This window comes from Myotis brandtii, unplaced genomic scaffold (genome assembly GCF_000412655.1).
Source record: "Myotis brandtii unplaced genomic scaffold, ASM41265v1 scaffold136, whole genome shotgun sequence".
NCBI lineage: Eukaryota > Metazoa > Chordata > Mammalia > Chiroptera > Vespertilionidae > Myotis > Myotis brandtii.
This window is the reverse complement of record NW_005354829.1, coordinates 5,552,944-5,562,979: the sequence shown is the minus strand read 5'-3', so window position 1 is coordinate 5,562,979 and position 10,036 is coordinate 5,552,944. Positions and strand designations below refer to the sequence as shown.

General features: G+C 37.8%; 1 protein-coding gene across 1 annotated transcript in view; it reads left to right on the top strand.

The window, feature by feature from the left end:
* The window catches only part of ETFDH (electron-transferring-flavoprotein dehydrogenase), a 33,129-nt gene that overhangs the window by 8,836 nt on the left and 14,257 nt on the right, over positions 1 to 10,036 (top strand). Inside the window, exons 3-6 of the mRNA XM_014535012.1 lie at positions 246 to 475; positions 2,085 to 2,166; positions 2,591 to 2,709; positions 5,671 to 5,748. Coding sequence (XP_014390498.1) covers positions 246 to 475; positions 2,085 to 2,166; positions 2,591 to 2,709; positions 5,671 to 5,748 — 509 coding nt within the window. The remainder of the gene's footprint in view (positions 1 to 245; positions 476 to 2,084; positions 2,167 to 2,590; positions 2,710 to 5,670; positions 5,749 to 10,036) is intronic.

Below are 10,036 nucleotides of genomic sequence, written 5' to 3'. Positions count from 1 at the left end.
TAAGACCATCCTGCATATCAGATATTTACATTACGATTCATAACAGTAGCAACATTACAGTTATGAAGTAGCAACAAAAATAATTTTATAGTTGGGTCACAACACGAGGAACTGTATTTAAAGGGCCAGAAGGTTGAGAACCACTGTTCTAGAGCATAGTGGGTATTTATAAGCCACTATGTGATTTTGGCAGGTTATATTCATCCCAGACTTTTTATGTACTTCTTAAACTTTTTTCCTCACAGGAGTGAGCATGGAGAGGTTTGCAGAAGAAGCAGATGTAGTAATAGTTGGTGCAGGCCCTGCAGGGCTGTCTGCTGCTGTTCGGCTAAAGCAGTTGGCTGCTCAGCAAGAAAAGGACATCCGTGTGTGTCTAGTGGAGAAAGCTGCTCAAATAGGAGCTCATACTCTCTCAGGGGCTTGCCTTGATCCACGTGCTTTTGAAGAACTATTCCCAGACTGGAAGGAGAAGGGAGTATGAAAAATTGGTTTTTATGAAAAGTCTAATCTTTATTGAATCTTTATTTCCAAATTACTGGCATAATGGAAACCCTTTTTATGTAATTATATCTTGTAAAGGATAACTACTGATTTTTTTTATTTAAAAGGAGCAAAAATAGATAAAATTATGTCAAATATAGTTATAATTTTAAGGTATTAACTCATTTTTGTATAATGCCTTCTACATGTTATATTTATGTACTGAGTTTATGAGAAGGCATTATTTTGAGGAGATCTTTTAATATTTGTACTGAAAAAAAATACAGCATTTTGATTTTGAGGGCATTTCCTAACTTTCTCCATAAGTGTTTACATCATTGTTCTTAATAAAGTGTTATCTAATTTCCTGGACATTGCAATAGCTAAAGCCAAGGAGGATAATCTGATCTAATTTTTAAAGCAATGAATCATGGTCACCCACATCTAAGCCGAAAAGGCACTGGTACGATATGCAGAGAACCAAGTGTTGGTTTTACTGTTCTTATAATTGTATGACTTGGTTAAAATTTTATACTCTATATATTTCAGTTTTTTCTTATGTGAGATGGGTTATATTATATATATCCTACCTTTAAGGTTAGAATATTTAGTATCTGTGAATATGCTTTGTAAAGGTAAAACATTGTATAAATATTGCTGTATTTTTTCCATGTGGAGTAAGCTAAATTCCAAAAATTTAACTTCTGCTGTTCTTTCTAAAATATCAAGCTCCTTTAAAGTAGAAATACTTTAATTATGCCTAATTAACTTTCTCTTTTCAATATTATATCAGAAATAGATATCAATGAATGATTATTGACTAATATCAATTCTAATAGAAAAAGTTTTTCACATCAAAGCCCTATGTATCTAGGCAGAAACAATCTATTGTATACATGTTAATTATCTTTTTCCAAAGGAAAAATAAAATTTGTCTTATGTTTTCATCAAGCAGGAAATTACAACTTGGAGCAAGCTCCTAGGCTAAACTCCCACAGACAGGGAGACAGGAAGCCATCCTCCTTGATGTTCACATTTCACAGATGTCTCCAAGGTCCCCAAGAAAGACATTCCTGGGATGCAAAACTGGCTTATTTAAGTTTAAAAAAGATCCCCATACATCTCAAAGAGACAAAGACAGTCCAAATTTTCTAAAGAAAATGATGAAAGAAAATTGAGGAGGGTAGTTCCCTTTTTAAATTTTTATTTATATATATTTTATTGTTGACAGTTGAACGCCTTCCACCCAGCCCCTGCTTCACCCCATGCCTTCACCACACTATTATCTGTGTCCATGTGCTCTGCATATATGTATATAAGTTCTTTGGTTATTTGTATCTCCCGAGCCACCTTCCCTCTAAGATCTGTCAGTCTGTTCCATGCATTCATGCCTCTGGACCTATTTTGTTCATTAGTTTATTATGTTCATTAGATTCTACATATAATTGAGATCATGTGGTATTTGTCTTTCCTCTGACTGGCTTATTTCACTTAGCATAATATTCTCAAGGTCCATCCATGCTCCTTACTTTTTGTTTTTTATTTGTATTTACCCTTACAAATATGAACTAAAACTTTCCTTTCTTAACATATTTTATTTCTAGGCTCCCCTTAACACTCCTGTAACAGAAGACAGGTTTGCAATTTTAACACAGAAATATAGAATTCCTGTGCCAATTCTTCCAGGTAAGATATGATAAATAATCACAGAATTATAGAATTCTACAACTGGAAGGAACTCCATTTCATCTGGTGAAATTCCGTCCTTTTACAGATGAGAAAGCTGAGGCCCGAGATTTGTAGGCTTTACCCAGAGTTATACAGCTAGCTTAGGGGGAAGCAGGATTGGAACCCAGTTATTTTGTCTTCCAGTCTAGAAGAATTGAGTTAGTCTTGAAAGCCAACCAGGAATTTTTAATTTAATGCTGTAATATTGTTTTTAATTTAATAGAGTTCTAGATCAAAATCATAGAAATTAAAATTGTGACCATAAAAGACTGTGTATGTTTATGCAGAAATTATACATTGATTGAATTTTTAAATTAAGTATTTATGTTTTTTAGTTTTATCAATAAAAAGTCAGATTTATAAAGTAAGCATTTATTTGTAGGTCTCCCAATGAATAATCATGGCAATTACATTGTGCGCTTGGGACATTTAGTAAGCTGGATGGGAGAACAAGCAGAAGCCCTTGGTGTTGAAGTATACCCTGGTTATGCTGCTGCTGAGGTTTGTATAGTTTTGTTTTGTGTTTAATATTTATAGGAAGTGATGTTTTCTTTAGAATAAACAAAGAATGGTACAGAGATAAAGAAATAAAAGGAAAAGCCATAGGATTTTAGAATTGCAAAATTAGAAGGAATCTTAAAAAGATCTAATCCAAAGAGTACTTGAATTCCTTATATTATACCCACATCAAATGATGGTCCAGCTTATGATTGAATCCCATCAGGGATGAAAAGACCTCTAAATTTTCATTTGGTAATGGATTGTTGATAATGCACTCTTTCTCATATTGAATAGAAATTTATATTTTATATTATATAGAACAAATCTATGCCCTCTTCCAATTGGAAAGAAACCTTTCATTTATAATTATGCCCTGCTCTTTCTTCTTCCTTAACTTTATTCTTGTGGTTTTTCTTTCCCAGCTTAAACATTCTCAGTTCTTTCAATCGTGTCAATAATTTGAGTTCCTTCAGTATTCTCATTGCCCTCCTCTGAATACATTTCCCTTTTATTCCCTTATTAGGTGGCACCCAGAATGCATACACTACTTCAAGCCTAGTGTGGAGTAGGGCCATTACCTTCTTCATTCTAGAAAATGTTATTCTGTTAATTCTCTCAAAATAACTCTTTTGGCAACCATATCATACTGTTGATATTCACTAAGTACTATTGGGGAAATTATTAAAAACAAAATCTTCACCCTAGCTGGTTTGGCTCAGTGGATAGAGTATCAGCCTGCTGACTGAAAGGTCTGGGTTCGATTCTGGTCAAGGGCACATGCCTGGGTTGCAGGCTTGATCCCTAGAAGGGACGTGTAGGAGGCAGTCGATCAATGATTCTCTTTCATTGTTGATGTTTCTATCTATCTCTCTCTCCTCTCCTTTCCTCTCTGAAATTAATAAAAATATATTTTTAAAAAATAAATGAAATAAAATGATTCACATATATCTCAGAGAATGAGTTTACAGTTAAGTTTTCTAACAGATTTGCTGAAAGAATCTCTTATTTTTGAGCCAGGGGAAATTCAAAATAATTTTGTATTTGTTTTTACCTTTACAGTGTGTAAGTCAAATAAAAACTCTTAGGTCCCTGTATTATACTTGCTGTTACTAATTTGTTTTTCCAGCCCATACATATGCATTTTGTATTTTGGGCCCAAGGTTGGAGCTTTACATTTCTCCTGGTTAAAATGTTCTTGAGATTCATGTCAAAATCACAAATAGGTGGTGTGTAGAATCCATGATTTTTACTTTTAGAGTACATACACACTCAAGTCTCTAGTACAGCCGTGGGCAAACTACGGCCCGCAGGCAAATGAATAAAACTAAAATAAAAAAAAGACCGTACCCTTTTATGTAATGATGTTTACTTTGAATTTATATTAGTTCACACAAACACTCCATCCATGCTTTTGTTCCGGCCCTCCGGTCCAGTTTAAGAACCCATTGTGGCCCTCGAGTCAAAAAGTTTGCCCACCCCTGCTCTAGTACCTCCTCTTTTTCTTACTTCCTTAAAGATCATCTATAACAGTGGTTCTCAACCTTCTGGCCCTTTAAATACAGTTCCTCATGTTGTGACCCAACCATAAAATTATTTTCGTTGCTACTTCATAACTGTAATGTTGCTACTGTTATGAATCGTAATATAAATATCTGATATGCAGGATGGTCTTACGCGACCCCTGTGAAAGGGTCGTTCGACCACCAAAGGGGTCGTGACCCACAGGTTGAGAACCGCTGATCTATAATAATAAAAGCATAATATGCAAATCGACCGAACGGTCAAACAGCAGAATGACCATCCAGATGACCACGCTATGACACTCACTGGCACCAGGCCAGCCAAGGCGGGTGCGATGCGATTGGTCAGGGGGGCCCTGCCATCACCCCATGATCACCCCACAGAGGGAGGCCCAGGCCACCAGCCGGTGGGGTGATCAATCAGGGGGCTCCATGATCGCCCCAAAGAGGGAGGCCCAGGCTACCCTGTGGTGGCTCTATGGTGGTTGGGCAGGGCCTACCTCTTTGGAGTGATCCATTGCGGGGCTCCCAGACTGTGAGAGGGCTGCAAGCTGGGCTGAGGGACACCCCTGCCCCCGAATGCACAAATTCATTCACTGGGCCTCTAATTATCAATAGGATATCAGTTTTTTGGGACTCTGAGCCAGACTTCAGTTCTAGTTCATAGCTATATTCTACTGTTAATTCATTTTCAAGGTATCAAGTAAAATGTTTTTTTCTTTCTTTTTATTTCCATTGCTGCAAATCCTTATTTTACCTTTCCACTACTGTGCTTTTTGTTATGTGCTTCTAATGTACATTTTGTACTTTCCTATCCAAAGAGCATTTTCCTCCAGAGAGGAAACAGAAGCAGAATAACCTATTTCTCATCCTCAGAAGTATACTTTTGACCAGTTTTTCCCCTTTCTTCTTGCTCCAGAAATAAACTTTAATCAGCTTTGGGCTGTTGTCAACCTGTTTTGTTTTGTTGTTATGTTTTCGTTCGAGGGTTCTTTTTTGCGGGGGTGGAGAGGGAGGGAGTCTTCACTCAGTTGGGACAGAAGCTTTCCTGATACTTTGCTTTCCATCCATGCTGATGGTCTTCATTTGTTACAGGCCTTGATTTCTGGCTCTGTACATGTTTTTGATATCTGAACTCTTCAAACAGCTTTTGGTTTCATCTTACTGATGTTTTAGTGAGCTCTCTGGTAGCTTCCCCATTTTCTTCCTGATCAAGGTGGTAGCATTTCTTTCATTTCCAGCTGTTTGAGCTGTGTTCTTTCATATTCTACAAGGCAGTATTTTAAGAACATGTTTTTCCTTTTGCCTGGATGTTTTAAAGCCTGTATTTCTATAATCTAGAGAACATGTTCACTTTCTAAAAAAATCTAAGGCTGTTTATTGTTTCTTTTCTAGGTCATTATGAATCCTAAGGTGATAATGAAATATGTTTTCATTTTAGGTCCTTTTTCATGAAGATGGTAGTATAAAAGGAATTGCCACTAATGATGTAGGCATACAAAAGGATGGTGCACCAAAGGTAAATGTTTTAATAATTATGTGCTTAACAAATTGACAAATTAAAAAAAAGAGTCAATTTAAACTTAATAATTTAGTCTTGCTACAAACTGCATGTTAAGTGTATGTTAGAATAGAATTTATTAATTTGGAATTTTTCTCACATTAAAAATATATAAAGGCGTCTTTGAATTAAACATCATTTAATAAATAGATAAAACATGTTTAAGAATAATTTTTTAAAAGATCAAAACATGCTCTCGCTGGTGTGGCTCAGTTGGTTGGGTATTATCCCATGCACCAAGAGGTCATTGGTTTGTTTCCCGGTCAGGGCACATGCCCGGGTTGCAGGCTCAATCCCCAGTGGGAAGCTTGCAGGAGGCAGCTGATTGATATTTCTCTCTCTCCTTCCCTCTTTCTAAAAATCAAGAAGAAAATCTATGAAAAAGATAATTTTTAAAAAATCAATAAAAACATATTTAAGATATAAAACAAATGTGTCGAAGATTTCATTTCACTCAATAATGAGGAATGAGTAAGATATTACAACCAAGTCAAAGAGCATTCAAAAAACATACACATATGTAGGTTATCAATCAACTGCATTGCCACCTGAACAATTTTCATTTCTATAGACAAGAATCATTTGCATTGCTAATACTAAAGCTCTTGAGCTTTAGCTATTACATTGCTTCTTCTGGTAGTTTGACTGGCTAAATCAGTATCAGATGAGGTCTTGAGACTTGGCATGTCTCATAGTTATGGCTCAAAAGCTGTTTTTGTTTGTTTGTTTGTTTTTTTCCTCACCCAAGGTTATTTTTCCATTGATTTTTAGAGGGAGTGGAAGAGAGATGGAAAGACAGAGAGAAATATCGATGTGAGAGAAACACATCGAGTGGTTGCCGCCTGCACAAGCCGAGACCATGGCCTGGGTGGGGGAGGAGCCTGCAACTGAGGTACATGCCCTTGGCCAGAATCAAACCCGGGACCCTTCGGTCTACAGGCTGATGTTCTATCCACTGAGCCAAACCTGCTAGGGCCATTCAGTTGATTTGCATATTAGGATTTTATTGTATAGGACATTTTAAAATATATTTTTATTGGTTTCGGAGAGGAAGGAAGTGAGAGATAGAAACATCAATGATGAGAGAAAATCTTTGATTGGCTGCCTCCTGTACACCCCACACTGGGGATCAAGCTCACAACCTTGACATGACCACTGAGCCAAACCTGCTAGGGCCATTCAGTTGATTTGCATATTAGGATTTTATTGTATAGGACATTTTAAAATATATTTTTATTGGTTTTGGAGAGGAAGGAAGTGAGAGATAGAAACATCAATGATGAGAGAAAATCTTTGATTGGCTGCCTCCTGTACACCCCACACTGGGGATCAAGCCCACAACCTAGACATGAGCCCCGACCAGGAATCGAACCATGACTTCCTGGTTCATAGGTCGAAGCTCAACTACTGAGCCATGCCAGCGGGGCTATATTTTATTTTTTAGAAATGTTTATATTTAATATTACAACAAAACTGAAGCACACAAATTCTGTCATCTGATATTTCATTTTTTGTGTGTTCTCATATTTGTTCTGATATATATTTTTGTGTTCTGTGCTCTGCATTTGTAAAATATTTATATTTTAGATATTGTATTCATATAGACAACTACAGTGGAGTCTTAACCATTTGAACTCCAAAATCTCAGTTTTTAAAATAGATCTTTTAATACCACAAGTTTGGAGCAAGAAGACCAAGAATTCTGTTTACTCTGCTGTTCCATTCTCTGTTTAACCCACTGTAGTTAGGCTCCCTTCCCCACCATTTCTGTTTTCTCTTACTTGACCTCCTTACTAGGCAGCACTGACACAAATAACTTCTTCCTTCTTGAAACACTTTCTTGACTTGGCTTTTAACATCACCTTCTCTTGGCTTTCCTTATTTTACTGGCCTCTCCTCCTGTCGCCTTGCTTATCTTCTTCCTGTTCTCTAAATTTGGAGGCTCTGGGGCTCAGTGTTGGGTCTTCTTTCTACATTTTCTCCATGGTGACTGTATCCAGTCACATGGTTTTAACTACCTTTTCTGACTCGCAGAATCATATGTTCACCTGCTTATTCAGTACTTCTCCAAAGTCTAGTAGGCATCTTATTGTAAGAATTCTGACTTGGACATTTTTAAGTTTCAGAGGTTAAGTAGTTTACCCAATGTCAGACAACTATTAAGTAGTCAGGCTGGGGTTTGCTTATAGGCACCGTGGCTCCAACACTAAGGGACACATTTCCTCTAAGACAAAGCAGAAACATACTAAGTAATATTTTAGTTTATTAAAATCAAATTGTTTTATAATTGGTACCTACCGGAAAACTGTATGTCCATCTGGAAGCAAATAGAATTGGACCTTCATTTTTTAAAAATTCTAATGATTTCTTAAAACAGTGAAAAGGCCCGGCTAGTGTGGCTCAGTGGTTTAGTGTCGATCTTTGAACCAAGAGGTCAAGGTTCCATTCCAAGTCAGGGCAAATGCCTGGGTTGTGGGCTCGATTCCCCCAGTGTGAGGCATGCAGGAGGCAGCCAATCAATGATTTTCTGTCATCATTGATGTTTCTATCTCTCCCTCTCCCTTCCTCTCTGAAATCAATAAAAAATATATTTTAAAAAATAAATAATAAATTTTAAAAAACAGTGAAAAAAATGAGAAAGAACCCTAGATTATCATTACAGCCTAGGAGTAGGATAAACCATGCTATAGCACAGGGTTGGGGTACCTTCTACTGCCAAGGGCCATTTGGATATTTATAACATCATTCATGGGCCATACAAAATTATCAATTTTAAAATGCCTGCTATATTTGGTCAAACATTTAATTAAATCACCCCTAATGTCTTGGCAAGGCCAGACCAAAAGATTTTTCCCAGCATTTTACAGCCTGTGGGCCAGACGTTCCCCACCCCTGATAGTGACAAAAAAATTAAAAACTTACAAGAGACAAACCTTTTTGAACTATATAAAATGTAAACACTTATGTATATCAAAAGATACTGTGAAGTCTGTGGATAAACAGTAAATTGGGGGGAGGAGGAATTGACTACCTGGAATAGCAAAGAGCACTTATATATATTGACAAGAAAAAAGACAACACATTTTACAATAGCTAAGATTTGGAAACAGCCTAAGTGCCCATCAGCAGATGAGTGGATTAAAAAACTGTGGTACATATGCATAATGGAATACTACATTGCTATAAAAATGAAAGAACTCTTACCATTCACAGCAGCATGGATGGACATGGAGAGCATTATGCTAAGCGAAATAAGCCAGTCAGAGAAAGATAAATATTACGTGATCTCACTCATTTGTGGAATATAATAAACAACATAAACTGATGAACAAAAGTAGATCCAGAGACATAGAAGCATCAAACAGACCATCAAACCTCAGAGGGAAGGCAGGGGAGGGTGTGAGAAGGGGGGTAAGTGATCAACCAAAGGACTTGTATGTATGCAGATAAGCATAACCAATGGACACAGACAGTAAGCAGGTGAGAGCATGTGCTTGGGGGTGGGGGCGGCTGGGGAGAGGTCAATGAGGGGGAAAGGAGACATATGTAATACTTTCAATAATAAAGTATTTTAATTTTAAAAAAATAGTCACAGGGATATAAAGTACAGCATAGGGAATATAGTAAATAATCCTATATAATAAAAGGCTAATATGCTAAGTGGCCGGTTATCTGTTCAACCAATCAGTGTAATATACTAATGATATACTCAGGCTGCTCAACTGCTTGCTATGACATGCACTGACCACCAGGGGGCAGACACTTCAACCAGCAGGTTAGCTTGCTGCTGGGGTCCAGCCAATCAGGACTGAGCGAGATGGGCTGAACACGCCCTGGAGCCCTCCAGCAATCCCTTCCCTGCTGGCCAACCTCCCACATCCCTCCCCAGCCCCAATCATGCATTGGTGAGATCTCTTGGCCTGGCCTGCGTTCTCTCGCAATCCGGGATCCCTTGGGGGATGTCGAAAAGCCGGTTTCTGCCAGATCCCACAGGCCAGGCCCAGGGACCCCACTGGGGCATGGATTTGTGCACCGGGCCTCTAGTCTATATATATATATATCTACACTAATAAAAGAGAAACATGGTAATTGGCGTACGACCGCTACCCTTTTCATTGGCTAATCAGTGAGTATATGCAAATTAACTGTCAGCCAAGATGGCGGCCGGCAGCCAGGCACTGAAGCGAGCACGAGGCTTGCTTGCTGCGGACTCCAACGTTCCCCGCCTCACTTGCCAGCCTCTCAG